The sequence below is a fragment of the Saccopteryx leptura genome, chromosome 2 (assembly GCF_036850995.1).
Source record: "Saccopteryx leptura isolate mSacLep1 chromosome 2, mSacLep1_pri_phased_curated, whole genome shotgun sequence".
NCBI lineage: Eukaryota > Metazoa > Chordata > Mammalia > Chiroptera > Emballonuridae > Saccopteryx > Saccopteryx leptura.
In genome coordinates this window covers 166123416-166147981 of record NC_089504.1, presented here as the reverse complement: position 1 = coordinate 166147981, position 24566 = coordinate 166123416, and the positions used below count along the sequence as shown (strand labels likewise).

The 24566-nt window shown below is 43.7% G+C and overlaps 1 protein-coding gene and 1 long non-coding RNA gene across 3 annotated transcripts; one reads left to right on the top strand and one right to left on the bottom strand.

Moving 5' to 3' along the window:
• Nucleotides 1–1326: 1326 nt before the first annotated feature.
• LOC136395100 (uncharacterized) lies at nucleotides 1327–8996 on the bottom strand. The gene is made up of 3 exons (XR_010749267.1): nucleotides 8853–8996; nucleotides 8064–8180; nucleotides 1327–1963 (listed from the first exon to the last, which is right to left on the bottom strand). It is a non-coding gene; the product is annotated as an uncharacterized lncRNA (long non-coding RNA).
• A 205-nt stretch (nucleotides 8997–9201) lies between these two features.
• MTIF3 (mitochondrial translational initiation factor 3) lies at nucleotides 9202–24531 on the top strand. Of its 2 annotated transcripts, none has more exons than XM_066369253.1 (4): nucleotides 9202–9333; nucleotides 19782–20245; nucleotides 22543–22700; nucleotides 24313–24531. In XM_066369253.1, exons 2-4 carry the CDS (start codon nucleotides 19783–19785, stop codon nucleotides 24529–24531), a joined length of 840 nt encoding a protein of 279 aa, XP_066225350.1. In that variant the 5' UTR covers nucleotides 9202–9333; nucleotide 19782. The 2 variants fall into 2 exon arrangements, with proteins under 2 accessions (XP_066225350.1, XP_066225351.1); XM_066369254.1 differs by lacking the exon at nucleotides 9202–9333 and adding an exon at nucleotides 9623–9638.
• The last annotated feature ends 35 nt before the right edge of the window (nucleotides 24532–24566 follow it).

Below are 24566 nucleotides of genomic sequence, written 5' to 3'. Positions count from 1 at the left end.
CCTCGGGTAACACTACTAGTCATCAGTAAGGTCACTTTTTTCCTATTAGATATGAGGGCCACTTATTTAATACTCTTTAAATTTTCAGGACTACTGTTTCCTTCCTCCATCTCAATTATTAGGATCCACAGTCCCTCCAACCCACTGATTACCCCCTCTCTCCTCTGTTGTCTAGGTAGGAAATCAATGCATGGCTACTACCTTTCATAGGTTCCATATTCTTCCTCATACTTACTCTAATTTCCAGATCATGTCTTGTATACCTTTCTTCTTTCCTTCAGGACCACCAAAGGGCATTTGCAAACCAGTCCCTTACAGAGATTATGTTACTTCAAGCCACCGCTTCCATACCACCTGGTCCAGACCTAAGAAGACCACTATCAACAACCAGCCAACTGTCATCCATCCCCCTCCCCATAAATACTTCACCAACCCTAACCAGCAGGAAGCAGCTATGGAAGGCAGACCTTCAGTTCTTTTCCATAAACAACAAAAGGCTGGAATGTTAGGGCTAAATTGGCTCCTTAAAAACTCAAATTCCCCTCACCCAACTTCTACTAAGGCAACTTCTTCAGTAAACATTTTCCTCACCCAACCTTCCCTTCCCCTTAATCAACTCCCCCCACCCTGGGAAGGTTCTGAAAAATATTCTTAAGACAAGGACATCAGGAGGGGCCTGAAGGTTGGGAAAAGGAGACAGTCTGTAACTAAGGCAACAAACCCCAATATACTAATCTAAGTATGTCCAAGTGCCCGCAGTAACCCCTACATCTAATGCTCTCTCCCGCAGCTCAGGGCTGACACCCTTTTGTTGGTCTCAGCACACTTGCACCCAGGCATATTAAATAAATTTTTCTTTTGGGACACACTAGCCTTCCTTGTGTTTTCGGTTTGTCCCGTGTTTTCAGTTTTCTGCCTTTCAATATTCAGTGCCTAAACTGCCAGACGTGGGACTTGATGAGGAAACAGAGTGGACATGATGACACTCAATACTTGATCTTTGCTCTCAGGGAGCTATTTAAGGCTGAACTAGTTTATTCATTTGTAATAAAAGAGGTAATACTTAATTCAAGAAATAATTTTTTTATAAATAAATTTTTATTTTAATGGGGTGACATCAACAAATCAGGGTAAATATATTCAAAGAAAACATGTCCAGGTTATCTTGTCATTCAATTATGTTGCATACCCATCACCCAAAGTCAGATTGTCCCTCCGTCACCTTCTATCTAGTTTTCTTTGTGCCCCTCACCCACCGCCTCCCCCTCTCCCTCCTTCCCTCCCCCCGCCTCCCGTAACCATCACACTCTTGTCCAAGTCTCTTAGTCTCGTTTTTTATGTCCCACAAATGTATGGAATCCTGCAGTTCTTGTTTTTTTCTGATTTACTTATTTCACTCTGTATAATGTTATCAAGATCCCACCATTTTGTTGTAAGTGATCCGATGTCATCATTTCTTATGGCTGAACAGTATACCATGGTGTATATGTGCCACATCTTCTTTATCCAGTCAGTCTTCTATTTTTTTTTACAGTGATTAAAGCCTTTAAGCAAACTCTTGGCCAATACAGCAAGTATCCATAAAAGAGTAGTGTCCTTAACATGTTCACCAAGTCCAAGTTGGCCCCAACACCATGCCAGATCCCTAAAAAATGCAACCCAACCCCAGTTCAGTCTGTTAGGAGCTGTCACAAGGAGCAGGAGTTCAGGAAAAGTCCACATCTAGGAAAAGTTTGCATAGTACTGGAATTGTTGTCACAATTCTATACTTTGCAGCTCACGTCCAAGTCCCAATGACTGCTGCTTCTAGCTGGTAATGATTCAGGTAGACTGGAAAAGCCATTTGCAGCATGCGTGGATATGGAGCTTCTGTTCTCCTCTGCCTGGAGAGATGAGACCAGGTTGCTTTTCCCTGGAGCTCTGCGACTGTGGCTTGGTAAAGAGAACCTTAAGATACACTAACCTGGGTGGCAAAGGTAGATTCATAATAGAAGTTGGCAAAAGGGGAAAAGAGAGAAGAAATAATTTAATGAGCATAAAAGCAATGTGTTCTGCTGGACTACAAGTACCAATAAATGTAATTTCCTCTCATATGATTACTGCAAGTATTCTCCAATTAGGTGGCTTCACTAAGTCACAACCATAGGCTCTCTGCTATCCAGGAATTTCCTATTGAAGGGGTGAGAGGAGCAGGGGGCTGACATCCAGAGTCCAACCAAGGCCTTAGCAGTTGGTGGTCTCAGGGACCAGGGATGGGCTCCTAAAGATGGGCAGGTAAGAAACCAGAGCACTGGGCTTCTCTAGTGAGTTCTCCCCTTCATAAAATTGCTGGTCTGTTGGAAGCTGTCCCAGTAGAGCCCAAGCTCTACGTCAATCAGGTGTCCCTGATTTGATTACCCACTCAGTGGGACACTCCTGCTTACCAGCAGGGCTGGCAGCCTCTTTGAGACAACTAAGAGATACTAATGATAAGTGCCAGCACTAACTGCCACCAGAGGAAAGATACCACCGACACAGAGTTAGTTGCAATAATCACACAGGCAGTTTATCACTCACAAGTCCTTTTGGCGTGCCTGGGTACAGCTTAAGGGGGCCCCATGGGTGTGCTCCTCTCGGCTGTCTCTTTTCAGAGCTCAGAGCATCGTGGAGACAGTCCACATCAACGTTGGATCTGGGTGACGAATGCAGCACGGGGCTCCCCAGCTTTAGTACCTTTTCTGGCCAGTCCTTCTAACAGGTGTCAATCTATAGGATTATCACCTCAAACCACCTTTTTGGGAGTTCCTCGCAGGGAATCCCTTTTACATTAATCTACTGAAATGTTTACTTCAAACCACTTTTTAAGATGTTCTTATTTACATTAACTTACAAAGTAACCAAGCCACTTCTCATCTATGTATAACTTCACACACATACTAACTGGGCCCCGCTTGTAAATAGTCTATCACATTACACAGTTATGGCACCAAGCCACTATATTAATTCCTATCCAAATGGCATAACCTTATTTAATTTTAATAATTATTTTTGACAGATATGTGAATTTACCAGGAATTCCAAACTGCCCTCTTGATGTTCCGCTTATCTTCACCCTTACTTACTGGACTATCGCCCCTGAGACAGAGGAATTCCAAGAAGGGGCAAGCCGCCCCAAGGAGGAGCATTCCGGACATACCAGGACTTTTAATTCAACACCCACTTGCTCAAGACTCTCCCTTTACCCTATAAAATTCGTGTCCCCCCTCCCCCCCCAGCTTGTACTGGTGCTCTTCTCCCTGGGAGAAGTACTCGGCAGGGTTCCTTTCTTCCTTTCAATAAAGCCTGTTACTCTGTTTTTTTCGGACTCCCATGGATTCCAACATTTGGTGCCAAAACCCAGGACAGGGTACTAACTGCCTGGACAATCCCTCTTTGCCATCAAAACTTACAACCAGGGAAGCGATGGGCAGCGGCAGCTCGTCCTGGGCTTACTCCCTGATTCTGTTTGGATATGTAATTGTAGGTTGATTGGCCAGCAGTCTAACCCTGTCCTGAACGCCTGCTGGACCAGAAGGTAAGGAGTTTCTCTGTTCCCCTTCCCCAGTCAGCTTCTCTTTTCCACAAAATTTTCTCTGGTTGGACGGTTTTCTCTGACACACCTCAGCTTTTGAAGGGTTTGACTTTCAGTCTCAGTAGACAGCACGGAAGACTAGGCGCCTAGCCAAACCTCTCCACTCTCTCTCTCGGAACTTCCTGACAGGTGGTGACGACCTCTATCAGGGGTGACTCCTCCACACGGAGATTTTCTCCTCTTGGGACAGTGATAAAAGGCGGGGATGCCCCCTCTTGCTCACCTGTCTCCACGGCTCTTCAGAGTCTAAGACTTCCGACCAGACCCCTCTAGGATGTCTCATAAAAAAACCTCACTAAGTTGGGTCTCTCTGACCTTAAGACAAAAAAACCTCATTTTCTTCTGTAACACAGCATGGCCCCAATACAAATTAGACAATGACTCCCATTGGCCTGAAAATGGGACATACTATTACAATATGCTGAGGGACCTAGATAATTTCTGCCACCAGACTGGGAAGGTCTCTGAGATTCCTTATGTGCCGGCTTTCTTCTCCCTTCCCTCCTGTCCTTAATTTCTGTGCCGCTTTTTCTACACACAGGCTGGTTGTTGGCCAAAGAAACCTCACCTAAAACCTCCGCTCCTAATCTTTCCTTGTCCACGGACTCCTACCACTCTCCCCTTCCTGCCTGACACCCAGGGAACCCCTCTCTCGGGACCCCTCTCTGGTCCCTCCGCAAATCTCTTCCACTTGAGTCTCTTCCCTACAGAAAGCCCCCTCTCCTCCCTTTGCTGGATCCTGTTTCTCATTTGCCTGCAAATACCAGTCTCACTTTCTCCTCCCCTGCTGGCCAGGGACCCCTCCTTTCTCCACTATGTTTTTAATCCCCTCCTCCCCCTCACATGCTGAAGTAATTTGTTTTCCTCTTTGTTTGTCAGAAAATATCTCTAGTATAATTTTAATTGAAACAAGTAAAGCATGCTCACTTAAATTCCTTAATTCATAATCTGTATGTGAAGTCTTTGATGTGCAACTGTGTCTGTTTCTAAGGCCTTAAACCAATAATTACCCACCTCTTAAATCAAGGCTTACTCTTCCCCATGGACTCTCCCTGCAATACCCCCATCTTTCCTCTTTGAAAACCTTCAGGGGCTTTTCGCCTCATACAAGCCTTACACCTGATTAATGAGGCAGTAATTCCCCTCCATCCAGTAGTCCCTAATTTCTACAGGTTACTGTCAAACATTCCCTCAAACACAACTCACATATGGTCCTAGACCTCAAGAATGCCTTCTGTACATTCCTCTACACCCTAACTCTTACTTTCTGTTTATCTTGACCCGGCCACTAATGCAGCCCAGCAATTTACATGGATTGTCTTACCTCAGGGGTTCAAAAATAGCCCACACCTGTTTGGGCAGGCACTAGCTCAGGATTTAGTAGCATGCAATCTCAAAACTAGTACTCTCTTACAATATGTAAATAACCTACTCCTCTGCAGCCCCTCCCTGCCTGCCTCAAGGAGACACACCACTACTCTTCTTAACTTCCTTACTGTGAAGGGATATCATGTCTTCTCTGCTACAGCTCAACTTCACTCTCAGTTCGTAGCCTACCTGGGCATCACCTTAACCCCCACCACCTGAGGTCTCACCCTAGATTGAACTCAAACCCTTCGCAGTCCCCAACCACCTACCACCACAAATCAAATCCTTTCTTTCCTCAGTCTAATGGGCTTCTTTAGACACTGGATTCCCAATTTTGCTCTCTTAATCAAGCCCCTCAGTGAGATCTTCTGAGCATGGCTTTTAAGGTCTATAATGGCCAAGGAAGTAACAGAAAAGGCAAATAAGGCCCAAAAGAAGTCAAGAAATATCAGCTTTTGGCATACACTCTTAAAGTCTCCAACACCCTAAAGGGCTTCATAGGATTTTATCAGGGTTCTGCTCCAGAGTGGAAAGAAAGGTCATTGAACTGAAGCCTGCCAGGCTTCCCGGCTCCATCAAGGGACACATCATTGCTGTGGAAAGAGGGACATGAGAAGGTAAGCTGCCCCCTTGCTCCATGGAGGGAGGGTTCAGTCTCTTCTAGCCCTGCTCCAGCTACCTGTGACCTGACCTTGCCCAGCATGCTGGGAATTGCCACTCAAGGCCCAAGGACATCGTTCATGAGCCTAAGGTATTTCTTCCAAGTAGCAGATAAACTGATCTCATTTCTTGGAAACACAAGGGCCATTTACTATGCCTTGCCTGAATATTTGAGTTTTAGTTATCCCTCGAAGATCTCTACTGTGGGTATTGACAGTATGATTCCATTGCTTTCTCCTTTATTCCTCTTGTCTCAATGCCCCATGCCTATTATAGGCTGGGATCTGCTGCTAATTCCAGCTAGAAGCAGTGGTCACTAGGACTTAAACCCTAACTGCAAAGTGTAGAAATGTAACCACCCTTTACCTAAGTACTTGCAGAATTTACAGGTTACTCAGCAAACAGTTCAAAGCCTGTCCAAGAGGCACTTCCAGCAGTACATCACCTAAGGACTGAGTTTCACATGGACAGTTCCACACACCGTGATCCTGACAACTCCCACTGCTGCTAAAGTAGAAAAACGGCATAACACCTATATGTGTCTCCCGACTAATTGGAAAAAAACCTGTACCCTAATCTATCTCACCCCAAATATCAACCTAATCCCACCCCATGAGCCTCTTTCAATTCCTAGTACACTACCCGTCAATCTAAGGACCAAACGAGCTGTACAGGTAATCCCTCTTCCTGTTGCTTTAGGAATCTCTATAGAAGTAGGTCTAGGGGCAGGGGGACTGGCCACTTCCCTGTCTTATTCTCACTCTCTCTCTGAAGCCCAGCGAATTCATAAACATGGAATCAGTGGTTTCACACAAACTGGGTTTCTTGACTATTGCCTTTCATTGGTCCACTCACACTATTTATTTTTCTAACTTTTGGACCCTGCCTCTTACGTGTGTTCACTAGTTCCTTACAGAACTGCATGCAGACCTTCGCCAATCAGAAAATTGCAAAAATCTACGTAACCCTACACGCCAACCCTGAAACCTGCTCTCGCGAAACAGAAAAATCTGAAACCCTATATCAACAAACTTCCTAAATCCTATCTTTCAACCCCTACAGGTCCCCTAACCCTAAAGCTCTTCTGTATCCCTGAAGAACTAGGAGAATGAACAGTATTCACCTCTTAATGCTTCTCAGTCTTTTTACCTTTCACATAGTGTAAGGCCAGGAGCCGCCATCGTGGCCATTCACATGTAGGTTCCCATTTGATTTGGGCAGATGGTAAAGAAATGGCAGAGTTGGAGGATGGTGGGCCATCCTGTTTATTGGTGTCTCACCAAGACAGGCAAACCACAAGAGAAGACAAGGGAAAAGAAGAAAAACCAGCTTTTCCCATGAAGGGCAAGGGATCAGGGAGGCTCCTGCAATGGTGATAGCAGGAACTGGTCTGTCCCACTTTATAGTGTAGAAACCAAAATCTTTAATCCAATATACAAATAAGGAAGTCTCTGATACAAAGTCACTTATCTGAGGCATAATTGGATTCCTTGTGACAGCATACCACCCACATCATGCAATCAGTCAAGGGTGTGGGTAAAAGCTTAGTCTTAAAACTAAGCCTTAGGCTATGATGACCTGGTCTGCTGTCCCCCACACCCAATACAAACTATAAGCGAGCAAACATATATATCAGGCATCCCCAAACTATGGCCCGCGGGCCGCAATGCGGCCCCCTGAGGCCATTTATCCAGCCCCCACTGCACTTCTGGAAGGGGCACCTCTTTCATTGGTGGTCAGTGAGAGGACCACTGTATTTGGCATCCCTCCAATGGTCTGAGGGACAGTGAACTGGCCCCCTGTGTAAAAAGTTTGGAGACCCCTGATATATATCATACTTAAAAACTTATTTGACCAACACATAGTAAGGGGACAAGATCGCTGGGTCTTCTTGGAGCCTACAAACGGACATGAAACATTTCTTTTAGCTCAAGCTAACTGCTCTCTCCAGGGCTGCCAGGAATATCTCTAACTTTACCATGGAAGAACTTTCACCCCCCACTATACAACCCTCCTTATCCAAATAGTTTCCCCCTTCTTTATCAAGTTCCTACAGGCCCAGATGAGAGAAATCTCTAGGATTACCTACAATCAAATGCTCCTACACTCCTGTTCCCCAATACCCCAAGGAGAACTTCATGAAGGAAATATCAAATAGGTAGGGATGACAACAGGAAGAAGCCGCCCCTCAGCCCAAAAAGTTCCCTCCTTTGAATGTTCTCCAAACCCCCTTCCTTTTAAACCACACATACTCAGTCCTTCAAAAACTTACACCAACAGGTTCCCTGTCTCTAAAAATCTCCATATGTCCTCCCATTCGAGAGGAACCAGACCAGCACGTTTCATGAGGCTCATCCAGGAAACCATGCATCACCATGTCACTCTGTCCACTCGGCACTCGCAGCAAGCAATTCAAAATTATTACCTCGCAAAATTTTTTTACATCCTCACTCAGGTTTTGGAAGACATCACAGCAAGGAAATTGACGACCTCCTTAACTGGATGAGGGACTTGGGTTGGCAAGATTCTTTTCTTGAGTTCTCTCCAGAAGAAGCAATAATTTTCCAATTTTTTCTCCTCTTTCTCGTCACCCCTCACCATATATTATAAAATTAATAACTGCCTTTCTTTTATATGTAACCACAGAGTTGAGAAATGCTAGATACGTGAATTTACCAGTAATTCCAAACCGCCCTCTTGATGTTCTGCTTATGTCAGACCTCACCCTTACTTATTGGACTATCGCCCCTGAGACAGAGGAATTCCAAGACGCTGGTAAGCTCCCCAAGGAGGAGCATTCCAGACATACCAGGACTTCTAATTCAACACCCACTTGCTCGAGACTCTCCCTTTACCCTATAAAATTCGTGCCCCTAGCTTGTACTGGTGCTCTTCTCCCCAGGAGAAGTACCCGGCAGGGTTCCTTTCTTCCTATCAATAGAGCCTGTTACTCTGGCCTTTTTGCACTCCCATGGATTCCAACAATTTTAAATATCATTTTAGTTACTTTTATATAGCTTCCATTATTTTTTATATTTCTATATATTTAATTACTATAACCTTATATTACTACAACATTAGCTCTCCCAATTACATTTTCAGAACCACGCGAGTCCTGGCCCCATCTCCGTGAAGTCCTCAGTGACCCGGCAATCAGACCCGGTTGGCCTGCAGCGCATCAGCTGCCTTTTATTTCCCGAGTCCATTGGCTCACCTGCAAAACGGTGGCGGCACTTCTTGACTCCAAATAATTAGAAAGACGTTTATGAAATACTTTATTAAACACAAAAGACGTCGTAATTTAACTAGAAAAGGAAAGCTGATTGCCACACAAACTCAGCACACCAGCATTCTAAACTATGGAAACACAGGAGATGGTGAGGAGCAGTTTCCCAGCAGAAACCTTGCCCTCTACGTTACTTTTGTCGGAGGAATTTTGTCGGGGAGCCAGAAAAGCGCTCCTCCCCAGGTCACCTCTCCTTTAAGACACCAAGCCCAAAGCTCCGCCCAGTACGGAGAGCGAGGGGGTCTCGCCACGGACGCCGTTCACTGCTCCTACCAGACCTTCGCCCGCCCCGGTGGGGAAAGGCGAGGGAGAAGGGCGCTGACCGGCTGCGGGAGCTGCGGCGGAGAGCGTACTCTACGGGACACGCCTGCGGAGGAGACGGCACTGCGCTCGGCCGTGTCCCCGGAAGGTCAGTGCCACCCATGCTGCCGGGCGGAGAGCGCAGAGGCCTCCCAGGCTCTACCACGGAGTCGAGGGTTCGGTCCGGCTATAAAGCCGTCTTTGGGGCCAAGCTGCCGCTCGGGCATCTGAAGCCACAGGACGTAGACCCAACACCTGCCCCACAGCCGGCCGTTCCGGTGCACGTAGGCGGACGCACGCACGCGCACGCCGGGCGTCCCTGCCCTGTGTTCGGTGTGGGCGTGGCCGCCTCTGCTGCCGGTGACCGATCCCGTTCGGTGACCGATCCCGCTCGGTGAGGAAGCACTGTCGACGGTGGGTGTCTGGGCTGCGCGCCCCGCGGGAAGGGCCGGCCGAGCCCAAGCTGCCGGAGGGCGGCATATTGGGGGAGGTTGCGAAGTGATTGTGGGGTTCCTCCCCCCCGTCCCCAGTCATGATTTAGTAGATTGCATGACATAAGACTCCTGAAAAAAGTAAGTTTGCTCATTGGAAAGCATGTTAGGAAAGGCCTCAAAGTACAGAGAGTGGAGAAAAATCAGCTACAATTTATTGTGCCTGGCACAATATAGTAAAGGATAACTCGGATTCTTTTCTGCTTAATAGAACTTACTGTCTATTGCAGGAAACAGTAATAAGGTAATCACAAAATTATAATTGTGATAAATGCTGTATGGGAAAGAGGAACTGTACTGTGGAAGCATTTGATGTTCAGCCTTAATGTTGAACTCAACAAGCAAATGGGCAGGGTGAGGGTGGGCAGGGGGAGATCTGGGTAGATCTGGGAGGCAATGAAGAACGCCCCGAGACGGTGGCATTGGGCAATGATCTGATGTTTCCTAAACCAAGGAGAAGAACATTTTAAAGAATCTGAAAGGCCAGTGTGGTGTAGACAAAGAGAAGTAGACCCTTCCCACCTCTCCAGCCTTATTCCATACCAAACAGGCTGGAGAGGTGGGAAGGGCCTCTTGCCCTCCTGAGGAGCAGTTTTAAGGTGGTGAGGACACTGGGTTTCCTACTGCTATGCAGAGAGGAGCACTGATTGCGGGAGTTCAAGTGTGGTGTGAGAGCCTAGTTAGGGGACTGGTGGGAATCCAAACAACAATTGGACGATATCTTAAACTACAGTGGTAGCAGTGGATATGGAGGGAAGTGGGTGAATTTGAGTGGTATTAGTAAGTAAAACTGATGAGACTGGGTGTTGGGAGGGCAGAAGTGGAAAAGATAACATGTGGCTCTGGATGGACCAGGATGCTGGTTACTGAAATATGAAATTCTGAAGATGAGATGACTAGAAAATTTCTGTATGAGGTTAAATTCAACTTGTAATATTGAGTCTTTAGTTGGGATTCAAAAACTTTTTTTTTTTTTTTTTTTTTGTATTTTTCTGAAGCTGGAAATGGGGAGGCAGTCAGACAGACTCCCGCATGTGCCCGACCGGGATCCGCCTGGCATGCCCACCAGGGGGCGATGCTCTGCCCATCTGGGGCGTTGCTCTGTTGCAACCACAGCCATTCTAGCGCCTGAGGCAGAGGCCAAGGAGCCATCCCCAGCGCCTGGGCCAACTTTGCTCCAATGGAGCCTTGGCTGCAGGAGAGGTAGAGAGAGACAGAGAGGAAGGAGAGGGGGAGGGGTGGAGAAGCAGATGGGCGCTTCTCCTGTGTGCCCTGGCCGGGAATCGAACCCGGGACTCCTGCACGCCAGGCTGACGCTCTACCACTTAGCCAACCAGCCAGGGCGGGATTTAAAAGCTTTTAAGAAAATATTTCCTGGGTGGTTATTAGATTATTTCAATAAAATAAACTTAAAATTTTATAGCTAAAAGTTTTAAAAATTGGCCAAAAATTTGTGTTGGCTTTTTCCAGTGTTGCAAATCAGTGTTTTGCTCTTAAACAGCCATCCTGAATAGAGTACTTTATGTTCCTTATGGAAGAGCAAAACCAGAGCCGGCCGACAGCGACATGAAGACTCTGTGACCATGGTGCAGTCAGTCCTCTGGGATTGAGGCTGCATAACCTAGGCTGGAGGTGGGCTGATGGGAAGTTTGCAAGTCTACAGGCAGGAGGAAGGACTTTGTGAAACTTCTTTGGAAGGTATGAGAGACAATTTTTGTTTTGTTTTGTTTTTTATAGAGACAGAGTCAGAGAGAGGGATAGATAGGGACAGACAGACAGGAACAGAGAGATGAGAAGCATCAATCATTAGTTTTTCATTGCAGCACCTCAGTTGTTCATTGATTGCTTTCTCATATGTACCTTGACCGTGGGGCTACAGCAGACCAAGTAACCCTTTGCTCAAGTCAGCGACCTTGGGTCCAAGCTGGTGAGCTTTGCTCAAACCTGATGAGCCTGCACTCAAACTGGCGACCTCAGGGTCTCAAACCTGGGTCCTCTGCATCCAGATAGTCCAATGCTCTATCTACTGCGCCACCACTTGGTCAGGCGAGAAAGAATTTTAAAGTCATAGGAATTGTCAAAATTAATTTAACAAGTACTTAAACTACTGCAGTTTCTCTCACTTTGATCCAGCCAGCTTCACTGGAGAGAATAAATGTAAATATGAGCTTGTGACTATCAGCTGTATTAGAAGAGCAGTGAATAAACAAATAATAGAAGTTACTTTCACTTCTTAGTCTACATAGTTTCAGAATACACTTAAACAATTTAATTTCTTACAAGACAGGACTTCCCCACTCACCTTCCATGATTATATCTTCTAACCCACATATATAAATTGCATTCTAGGAAGTTTTCTTAAAAATACATTACCAGCCTGACCAGGCGGTGGCGCAGTGGATAGAGTGTCGGACTGGGATGCAGAGGACCCAGGTTTGAGGCCCTGAGGTTGCCATCTTGAGCGTGGGCTCATCTGATTAGAGCAAAAAGCCCACCAGCTTGAACCCAAGGTCGCTGGCTCCAGCAAGGGGTTACTCGGTCTGCTGAAGGCCCACGGTCAAGGCACATATGAAAAAGCAATCAATGAACAACTAAGGTGTCGCAATGTGCAACGAAAAACTAATAATTGATGCTTCTCATCTCTCTCTGTTCCTGTCTGTCTGTCCCTGTCTATCCCTCTCTCTGACTCACTCTCTGTCTCTGTAAAAAAATAAACAAATAAAAAAAATGTAAAAAAAATACATTACCAGTACCTCCCAAAGACATACAAAAGGTGGTGCAGAATAACAGATCACAGATAGTACCTGCGAAGAAGAGGTGAGGCTGATAATGTGTCATTGGGGGAATGCAGCTGTCCTTTGGAGAGTACGTAATCATTTGGTCACTTTTTTTTGGTGGTGGAGTGTACAGGAATGTTCATAGCAGCTTTACTTATAATAACCAAAAACTGAGAGCAGCCTAAGTGTTCATCATCTGGAAACTGGATTTAAAAAACTGCAGCATAACCTGACCTGCGGTGGCACAGTGGGTAAAAGCATCGACCTGGAGCACTGAGGTCTCCGGTTTGAAACCCCGGGCTTCCCTGGTCAAGGCACATATGGGAGTTGATGCTTTCTGCTCCTCCCTCCCTTCTCTCTCTGTCTCCTTTCTCTAAAATGAATAAATAAAATCTAAAAATAAAATAAATAAAAACTGCAGCATATTCATATACTAGGACACTTCTCAGAAATAAAAAGGAACAAACTAATGATACATGCAGCAACATGAATGAACCTTAAAAACATTTTGCTGAGATGCCTTTCAACAAAGAGTACATACTGTTTGATTCCATTTATATGAAATCTTAGACTATGATGGGAAAAAATCAGAACAGTCATAACTTCTGGATGGGGATCGATATTGACTTGGAAGAAGCATGAAGAAAATTTCTGGGTTGATGGTAATAGTGTACATGTTGATAGAAGTTTTGGTTCAAATAAATAAGAAAATTTTAAAAACAACCCTAACCCCACCTGAAATATACACAGCATATGTAAGTAATCATGTATTTATTTCATTAAAAAATTTCCCACTTCATGACTTATTATTGAAATCATTTCAATTTCTTATGGACTGTACATTAAAATTCCTCTGTGTGGTGTGCATTTTGAATAATGCAATTGACTCATTTTTCTTACCTCATCCTGAGAAAGTTAGGGATGATGCCAAAGAGGGCCACGAGGAGGATGAGGACGAAAAGGAGCAGGGATCGCTGAGGAAAGACAGTACAGAAGAGGAAAGGGACCCTGGGCCGTTTGTCCGCATACCATTCAGTGGTTGGATATGAAGTTTCTCAGTGATCGATTTCAAGTAAATAAAGAATAGAAAGATATTATGTATTTCTTCCCTCAGTGCACACTGCACATATCTTATAGTAAAAAAACAAAACGGGAACAAATACAATATTTAAAATAAAGAACAAGTAGATTTAAATCAACAAACTGACCAGTATTTCAATGGGAACTATGCTCTGACCACCAATGAAAGAGGTGCCCCTTCTGGAAGTGCGGCGGGAGCCGGATAAATGGCCTCAGGGGGCTTCATGCAGGCTGTAGTTTGGGGACCCCTGGACAAAGCACTATAACCATTACTACACAGTACAATGGCCCCTATACTCCCCCCAAATGTACGACAACATAATGGCCCCTATATCCTCCCTTTGCCCAAAAGTCTTCCCCCCATATTACTACACACCATGTTTCCCCTATTATAAGACTCTGTCTTCGGCCAGGGCACACAGGAGAAGCGCCCATCTGCTTCTCCACCCCTCCCCCTCTCCTTCCTCTTTGTCTCTCTCTTCCCCTCCCACAGCCGAGGCTCCATTGGAGCAAAGATGGCCCCGGGCACTGGGGATGGCTCCTTGGCCTCTGCCCTAGGCACTAGAGTGGCTCTGGTCGCAACAGAGCTACGCCCCAGAGGGGCAGAGCATCGCCCCCTGGTGGGCGTGCCGGGTGGATCCCGGTCGGGCACATGTGGGAGTCTGTCTGTCTCTCTCCGTTTCCAGTTTCAGAAAAATACAAAAAAAAAAAAAAAAAAAAAGACCCTGTCTTATATTAATTTTACCCCCAAAAGATGGGGGCTGTCTTTTTTTTAGTTCCCATTGAAATACTGGTCAGTTTGTTGATTTAAATTTACTTGTTCTTTATTTTAAATATTGTATTTGTTCCCGTTTTGTTTTTTTACTTTAAAATAAGATATGTGCAGTGTGCATAGGGATTTGTTCATAGTTTTGGTTTTTTTGTTTTTTTTTCTTTTCATTTTTCCGAAGCTGGAAACGGGGGAGGCAGTCAGACAGACTCCCGCATGCGCCCTACTGGGATCCACCTGGCATGCCCACCAGGGGGCGATGCTCTGCCTCAATCAGAGCCACTCTAGTGCCTGAGGCAGAGGCCATGGAACCATCCTCAGCGCCCGAGCTATCTTTGTTCCAATGGAGCCTCGGCTGCGGGAGGGGAAGAGAGAGACAGAGAGGAAGGAGAGGGGGAGGGGTGGAGAAGCAGATGGGCGCTTCTCCTGTGTGCCCTGGCCAGGAATCGAACCCGGGACTCCTACACACCAGGCCGATGCTCTACCGCTGAGCCAACCAGCCAGGGCCTGTTCATAGTTTTTTTTTATAGTCCGGCCCTCCAACGGTCTGAGGGACAGTGAACTGGCCCCCTGTGTAAAAAGATTGGGAACCCCTGATCTAATCCATCCATGAATCTAGGCCATCTTCAGAATTTCCCTTTATCTCAGTACGTATGTCTTTTTAGTTGCTTTTTTTCAAACACATTGCGTTTTACAATTATGTTTTCCTCAGTATTTTTATTCAAGAACAGCCTCCCCCAACCCATTTCTTTTCCAGTGAAACTTTTTTTAAGACACTAAGCCAGTTATTTCGTCTCACGCTTTGGATTTGTCCGATTGTTTCCTGTGGTCTAATTTATCCCTCCCTGAGCCTGGTCCTTGTATTCCTTGGAAATGGAAAGCTTAGTCTGGAGGCTGGACCAGGTTCAGTGTAATCCTTTGGCAGGACTGTTCCGCAGAAGGTGCCCAGAGAAGCCAAGCGACACCAGGAGACAGGCACTAGGATATAGGATATAGGATATAGGGTCCCACCATCGGTTTGCTGAGTTTGACCTTCGGTTATGAGGGTGACAACCAGAGTATGTTTTTCCTATTTCAGTTTGAAACCCATCTTTGAATACCTTGTTTCCTCATCAGCTTTTTACCTGATGGTTTTTGTATCCATCCTTGTTGAGTCAGTGATTTGATTGGTGGTGGCCAAATCGTAATTTTTAAATTTTACTTTTCTTTGCTTGGTGGCTGGCATTCTCCTCTGCAGAGCTTTTCTTCTTCAGAACTAGCTGGGGATGATTCCAGTTCTTCCTAAAAACGTATGAAGATATATGTTTAGTTCTTTACCAATTTTCAAAGTAAGGTGTCAAGGCAATAGTCATATAGTTGTGACATATGATCTTTTTAATAGGTTTTGCATATTTAATGTGTTGAAATGAATTTAATTATTAATGTTTAAATCATAACACTTGACCAATGAGAGCCTTTTCACATTAGCAAACTAAATAAAATGTACACAAACAATTATAATACTAGTAGGGAAATCTGAAAACTGGATATTTGATCTAAAGAGATGATTAGTTGGGATAATGTTACTGTGGTTATTGAAAACACAAAAGATTGTACCTCTCAGAGATGATAAACAGGTATTTACTGATGAAGTAAGATTTACTTTCAAATAGTTCATGGATGGGTGGGGGCAGGAATAGTTGAGGGTAGAGAGGAAACAAGCTTGGCCACGTGTTGGTAATTAAGCTAAGTGATGGGTGCTTAAGGCTTATACTATTCTTTCTGTACATGGTTGAAAATATTCCTAATAAAAACTTTTGTAATTATTTGTATTTATGTTGATATTTGCGATTCAAATTTACTAATGTTTTTTGTTCGTATTTATAATTTTATATGAAAAGCTTATTTTGAAAAAGCATATACATCTTCAGCTTTGCTGATCTTTTTTTTTTTTAGCATTTTTTTTTCCTTTTAATTTTTTATTTTATTTTATTTATTCATTTTAGAGAGGAGAGAGAGAGGGAGAGAGAGAGAGACAGAGAGAGGAGAGAGAGACAGGGGAGAGGAGCTGGAAGAAGCATCAACTCCCATATGTACCTTGACCAGGCAAGCCCAGGGTTTTGAACCGGCGACCTCAGCATTTCCAGGTCGACGCTTTATACACTGCACCACCACAGGTCAGGCAGCTTTGCTGATCTTAAGCCAAAATTTAGCTAGTGTTCAAGCTTTATTGCTGTATAAGTCAAGAAAATTTAAATCTTTTAAAAATTTGAATAATGGTAAAGGACTTTAAAGAATAGTTATAGTATTTTTCTACATTTTACCTTTTTCTCTTGGAAAGTGTTTTTAAAGTTTAAAATATCCTACATCATTTTTCTGAAATAATCTTTATTTTGTAAATAAGACATTTACTAGATAAAAATATTTATGAAAAATTTGAGCCCTGGCCAGTTGGCTCAGCGGTAGAGCTTTGACCTGGCTTGTGGAAGTCCTGGGTTTGATCCTGGCTAGGGCACACAGGAGAAGTGCCCATCTGCTTCTCCATCCCCTCCCCTTCTCTCTCTTTCCCTCTTTCTCTCTCTCTATTCCCCATGGCTCAAAAGGTTCAAGCAAGTTGGCCTGGGTGCTAAAGATGGCTCCATGGCCTTGCCTGTAGCACTAAAAATAGCTCGGTTGCCAAGCAACAGAGCAGTGGCCCCAGATGGGCAGAGCATTGCCCCCTAGTGGGCTCACTGGCTGGGTCCCGGTCAGAGCACATGTGGGAGTCTGTCTGTCTGCCTCCCTGCCTCTCAATTAAAAAATTTTTTTTGAGAAATAATTAGGAACAATAGGAAAAAAATCACCAATTTTCAACCTCAAGTAACCAGGGTTTTTATAAATTTTACAATATCTTTTTCCTTATGCCTAGTTTATTTTCTTCTAAAAATCCTACATTTTGAAATAATATTTTTTATGTTAATATGTTGATGATAAACTACATAGGGCACATTAGCTTTCATCTGTGACTCACAGTGAAATGAGACTTGCTGCTGCTGCTACTTTTCAGATAATAAATGGAAAGATATCTTCTCTGGTCTCTTCAGAATTTTTCCACTTTTTGGTTTGGGGCCTTCCTCCACCAATATCTGTTTCTTAGTAAACGTGAAGCATCTCATCCACTTCAGATCTAATGTGCTCCCTTTGAGCCCTTACAACATCTACAACTGGGATCCCCAACCAGTGAAGGGCTGTAAATTTATCTCATTCAGTGTGGATGACACATAACCATAGATGTCACTGATGTCAGTGGACATTTGATGTGCCAGCTAGCAATGAGAATATGATGGCTAACCAGTGTTTATGTGGATTGGCCGGGAGCGATGCAGCTGAAGACCGCGAGGTTAAAAGCCGTAGACACCACCATCATAGCTGTATCCCTTGGCTCAGACAGTCCTTCAGTGTGCACCACTGAGCTAGGCTGTAGGCTCTAGTGTTATGTAGAAATCGAGCAGTGCAGAGAATGGGCAAATTACATTTTCTCATGAAGCTTACCTTCTAGTGAGGAAAGATTATGAAAATACATGTGAATAAATATATGTCAGGCAGTGAATTTTTTCAAAAGGTGAGGCAGTGGGTTTGAAAGTGACAGAGTATACCTTTTATAAAGAGTGGCCAGAGAAGGCCTTGTCAAGTGGTTACATTTGAACAAAGACCTGAAGTACGTAAGCCATGCAGCTGTGTGAAGGAAGAGACCCCCTGGGTGCAGGTACCCAAAGATGCGGCAGCTCTAGTGTTTACAAGGAACTACAAGGAGCCAGCAAGGCTGGAATGGAGTGAGCTGGAGGAAGTGGGGTCAGCGCTGTGGGTAGAAGATGGCGGGGGCCAGCTCACCAGGGGCGCCATAGGCCCCAACATGGCTTGGCTTTTGCCTTGAGATGGAAGCAAATGGAGGGTTGTGAGCACAGGTGGCAGGTAATCTGACTTACACATTTTAAAAGGTCACTCTGTGTGCCTTATGGGTGATCAATTATAGGGGGAAGGGCAGAACAGGGAGAGCAGTCAGGAGGCTGTTACTGTAACCTATGGGAATGATGATGCTGGCCTTTGGGAGCAGTGCGGTGGCAATGGAGAAGGTAAGAAGTGGTTGGACCCTGAATATATTTTAGCAGTTGAACATAAGGATTTGCTGATGAATTGCAGGGAGAAAAAGAATAGTCAAAGATAACTTTGCATTTCTGGCCTGAGCAACTGGAAGGATGTGTTGTCATTATATGGGACTGGGAAGACTGAGGGAAGAGCAATGGTGGGAAGGTGGAGAATTCATTCTTGGACATGTTCACTGTAGGATGAGTATTGGATATCTAAGTGGAGATGCTGGGGAGGCAGTTAACTATACGTTTGTAATTTGGGGAAGAAGTTGGAGCTAGAGCAGTAAACTTGGGTGTTATCAAGCTAGATAAGGGGAAGCGAGAATATGAACCTTCCATGTACTTCCTATTCAGTTTGCTGAGCTTCCTTTTTCCCTTTTCACTCGTCACAAAGGGAGTAGTGGTAGATAAGATCAGTGGATTGACAGGTGGGATCAAAGCTAGGGACCAGAGGGAATTTCCAGTGCTAACAAAGCCCAGGGGAGTCTCCAGTAGGTTGCCCAGGACCGGTCATTAAGAAGCACTATGCAAGGCACCTCATCCTCTCCTCTTTGATCTTTGACAAGACACACCTCTGAGTTCTTGGTTCTCTGATGTTTCTCAGCAAAACTTAGATGAATGGGTCCTCTCATTCCTCTTTCAGCACTGTTACCGACCATGTGAATGGAAGGAGAGAGACACTTCCTATGGTAGAGGGGCAACTGGAAGTGCAGCACTTCACCAGGAACTGCTGTCACTTCATAGTAATGCCTTTCTTACCTTGTAAGTGGTCTTTATCATTGATGAGGTCAGCGCTTTAACATCAGGGTATTTTCTTTCTGATAGCCTCAACTAGTTTTTCAGTGGGTCAGCTTTCCTTGTGGAGAGCCCACTTTCCCATAATAGTGCTCTCATATTTTGTTTACCGTCAGATATACTGACAAATTGTTAAATGTTTTTAAAGTTTATGAGTTGGTGTTTATGAATCACCAAGGATTTGATAAACTGCATCTTCCTAAATAAACCCTTCAGATAATCTTTGCTTCTGAAATTGTCATTACAAGATCCATTGGAAATAGAATCAATTGTACAATATTTGGTGAAGAAAAAAATGGAAGACAAAAGCACTGCAAATACGGTTTATTATAACAATAACCGGTACTGGGGACAGTACCACCATGAGTGAGTGTGACCATGGTCACCTGATGATCCATATTATTAGTGTAAATTTCCTGTGAATGTGAGGAAAACACAGATGACATAGTCACAGCCTTACACACACCCTCCTTGTACCACAATATCAAACTACAAGAACAAATGATTTCATTTCAATCAACTTTTCTCCCTCTTTTTAGGATGGCTGCTGTTTTTCTAAAGACAGTAACATTACAGACCATAAAGACCGAACAGAACTGCCTTAGAAGATGTTTGGGTGAGCACATGGTGCAGAAGGTGGCACTAGCACAGCTGCCCCTTGTTGCTTCTGCCCCAACACTGTCCGAGCGGATTCATGCAAAAGCTTTTAGTACTGTTGGAGACACCCAGGATGAAAGAAAAAAGAGAAAAAAGAATGAAACTGATTTTAGTAACATTGGAAGAAAAATCAGTGAGCGAATTATTCATCTATTTGATGAGAAGGGCAATGACTTGGGAAACCTGCACCGAGCAGACGTGATCCGACTCATGGACGAGCGAGACTTGAGGCTTGTGCAGAGGAAGCCCAGCACAGGGCCCCCCGAGTACCAGCTCATGACCGGCACGCAGATCCATGAAGAGCGGCTGAGACTGAGAGAAAGGGAAAAGGCTAGACCTAAAACTGGTAGGTAGTTTGCTCTTTGCCCTACAAATCAACAATTCAAACTGGGCATTTGCTACAGTGCCTGTGACAATGGGGAGGTGAGAAACTGAAAAATTCAGTTTCACCACTGTTTCCAGTGTTTTTTCATCCCTCACCTATTTCTATTCCTTTGTATCCTGTGTCTATCATCTTTCTTTAAATCTATGTACAATGAAGGAAAACAAGGTAAACACCACAAAAATAATAGGAATTCTTTCCCTTTTGCCCTTAGCTTTGTCTCCCAGTGCCCAGGAAGGCAGAGTAACTAATGGGTGTAATGAAATGAGACTCAGAAGAGATGGAGTCAAGTTCCCATCCTGTCTTAAGCCACTCATTTACCCTCCTTTAAAGAAAAAAAATCTCATCCCAAGTGGAAGTGTTTGGCCCAATCCATGGAAGCCCTTGTTAAACTCTGAGGTGATTTTCAGAGCATCTTCCATGCCAGAGTATTTTGTTACAGTACTAACAGTAACACTCGTTTACATATTTTTCCAGTCACCTTTAAAGGTATTTGTCATTTAATAAAAGCCATTACTTGGCTATTAAGTGAAGATGTTGGTTTTTCATTATTTTAAGTTCTGCTCGTTACAGAAAGTTGTTCAATGGACAAAGCACTGAGGTGGGGTCGGGAGACTGGTCCCAGGGCTGCCACAGTGAGGCTGTGCATCTTGAGAAAATCACACCTTGTCTGTGGCTCAGTTTGTGACACCACACTTACAACAAGGATGTTGACTGGAAAACAAAACATTTTCAGAATAGGCCAACTAGGGGATAAGGACATCAAACTGTCACTGAAAACAAAAAGTTGACAGACTGGAGAAGATACCTTGCTGTGCTCAGAGATTGTCAAAAGCCGGACTTTGTCCTGATAGGAAACTAGAGTCAACTGGCCAGAGCTTCAAGCAAGGTGTTAATAAAATAACTCCTTTTTAGAGAAGTTACTTATTTTGGAAATTAGAAGCAGAAAAACACAATAAACAGCTCTTACTATCTGAAATGAACAAGAATTAACATTGTCATACTTCAGATTTCTTAAACAAAACATTACAGAATAGTCGAGGTCCCCTGTGTTCCCTTCTCCTTTTCCATCCTCTTTCCCCAGAGGACCTGGCACCCTCTCATGAATTCAGGGTATAGATCCAGTCCATGTTAAACTCATTATAGATACTGTTATAAACAGTATATAGAATAATTTTGTATACATAAAATTATAAATGGCACACTACTGTTTTCAAGATCTGTTTATGTAACGGCTATAGCTAATTATAATTACCAAGTGACAGTTCATCATAAGCATATACCATAGGTTTGTTAGTCCATTTCCCTGGCCATTGGGCTTCTTTCGTTTTCATTGTGAACGATGAGCACATGTATGCATCAGTGTCTCCTTGTGCACGCTAAAGGTTCCTGTGGGGCAGCAGGGTATGGACTTTTTCTCTAGGTCCTCACCCACACTTAGTACTGTACACTAATTTTTGCCATGCTAATGCATAGACCATATCCTGTTTTAACTTCTTTTCACCATAGTTTCCTCTGCAAACTGCCTATTCACTTTTATTTTTTCTTACTTCAACGGTTTATTTTTCTTCCTGACTTATAGGGTCAATTCTGTATGAAGCAAAAACCTTATCCTAGTTAGATTTCTCTTTTGTTTTTGTCTTGAGGTCATAAACATATCCTTTCTTTTCTCCTATTTGTATTAAAGTTGTATTTTTCACATAGTCCATCTGGGGAGGTTTTTGTATGGGTCAAAATCTTAACTTTTCCAATAAAAAAAACTCAATTATCCCAACGCCTTTAATGAGTAGTCAGTTCACCCCCTGTAAAATAATGTTCTACTGTCAGGACTTCTGGAGTAGTGAGTGAAGGCAGGATGCAGTCTGGATGACCCCACTGTAGCTAGTGCATCACTGATGAAGATGAGAAGAGGACTTCCCAGACAGAGCCACATTAGAAAGAAAAACAAGGATAATTAAGTTTATCAGAAAGCAAAACTTCTTCCTTTTGGGGGCCATTCTTTCAGTGTTCTTTCATTAAATGCTGGTAACAATAAATGGAGGCATTTTATATTTAAATACCCTTACTTGACAGGCAAAAAAATGGTACCTTTGTATCTGTCTCCCATTTAAAAGTGTTTACTGGTCTGTGAAACTGGTCATGTGAGAGTACTGTTAGGACCTCTGTGGCAACCTAAGGTTTTTTCAAATATCCGTGGTGGTTTAGTCTCATAAACAGGGTAGTCAATAGTCCTAGCACCAAGTCTCACTGTTTCAAACCAGGACCAGCTTTGACAAAGGAACTAACGTTTTCTTCAAATATCGGACAACATGATTTGGACACAAAGAGTAAACAGATTCAGCAGTGGATTGAGAAAAACTATAAAGTTCAAGTTACTATAAAGAAAGCAAAGAATGTAGAAGAGCCAGAAAATAAAATGGTAAGTAAAAACAGGAGTGACTTGTGTTTTTTGCTTTCTTAAGTGCAATTGTAGAAAATGTAAAGGCAAAGAAAACTGATGGAAATCTATTCGTGACAACAGCTTTCCAATTGTTTTTCAAGATGCAAGCATACTGTTACTTTTTCCACTATAGTATAAATATTTTGCCATGTGGTAACATTATACTTCATAATTTAAGGGCTATATACTACCCTATTTTACAGATTATAGAATATTTAAATAGAAAAACTAGAAACTTAGTGAATTCATTTTTATAGTTTGTCTCTTTATAAATGCATATAAGCGTATTTAAGGTCAAACTGTCTTCAAGAATGTGTAGCCTGACCAGGCGGTGGCGCAGTGGATAAAGCGTCAGACTGGGATGCGGAGGACCCAGGTTCAAGACCCCGAGGTCACCAGCTTGAGCATGGGCTCATCTGGTTTGATCAAAGCTCACCAGCTTGGACCCAAGGTCACTGGCTTGAGCCAAGGGGTGACTTGGTCTACTGAAAGCCCACGGTCAAGGCACATATGAGAAAGCAATCAATGAACAACTAAGGTGTCAAAACGAAAAACTAATGATTGATGCTTCTCATCTCTCTCCGTTCCTGTCCCTTTATATCCCTCTCTCTGTAAAAAAAAAAAAAAAAAAATGTGTATCAGTTCAGAATCCCAAGATAATTTATAGCATATCTGTTTTGCTTTTAGGGTTAGAATAACTTATCAATAAAAAGGCAGCATTGGCACAGTGGTGGTCAACTCTAGTTCCACGTTAGAATCACTTAAACCTAAGCCGCCAGCCAGCTGACCCAGAATCTCCAGACTCAGTGTATTTTTCTAATACCCCAAGTAACTGTGTGAGTGTTGGGAACTGCACAAGGCTCACAGTTTAGGGCAGGGGTCTCAAATTCGTGGCCCGCGGGCCGCATGCGGCCCGCCGAACAATTTTGTGTGGCCCGTAGACTAATCCACGAAGTTCAAAATATTTTGGATAAAATTAAGTAAGCCTAGGGGCCTACTTGTATTTTTCATTTCTCTAGCATCCTAGCTAGATATTAGCTTAGTTAACAGCAGTTGTGATGCGAACTACAGTTTCTGGTCGTTTTGTGACACTGAGTAAACTGCATGTACTATTGTGCTTGTTGTACTGATTTTTTGTTTTTGTTTTCAACTGCAGTGAGAAAAGTGTTGCATAACAGTTGCCTTTTGTAGACCTAGTGCCGCCCGCCGAACGGCTGTGATCTTGCTCTGCGGCCCACATGCTGAGTTGAGTTTGAGACCCCTGGTTTAGGGGATAAATTAATCCTCTGCCAACACCCAAACCTACTGCTTTATATTCGGTTTTGCAAGGAGATAGCTCGGGGCCAAATTGCCCCTAGTGTAGTAACAGAGTAGGGATTTAAAGTTACCAAGCCTTGAGTGCCTTGTTAGTTACATGGAGTTTGTCTAATTGCCAGGTTATGGTACAGGTTTCAGTAGGCTTAACTGGACATGTAGGATTTGATTTAGCTAACCACTTAAATAGCAGCAATTCAAGAACTGGGTATTAGAGGAGCAACACCAGAATCAAACACTGGTTTCAAATTAATCTTTCACTGTTTTCCCTTCTTAGGAGGAGCTATTTAATCAAATCCTCCAGACTATGCCTGGAATAGCTACCTTCTCATCCAGGCCACAACCTGTTAAAGGAGGAAAAGCTGTAACATGTGTTTTTCGTCATTTGAGCAAAAAGGAAGAGACTGCATATAGAGAAACTCAAGAGATCCGGGAAGGAAACCCTATGAGCAAAGAAAAGGGAAAGGATAGAGAATCAGATATTCTGCATCAGTGATTAAAGAAAAATGTGCTTCTGAGAAAAAATCCAGG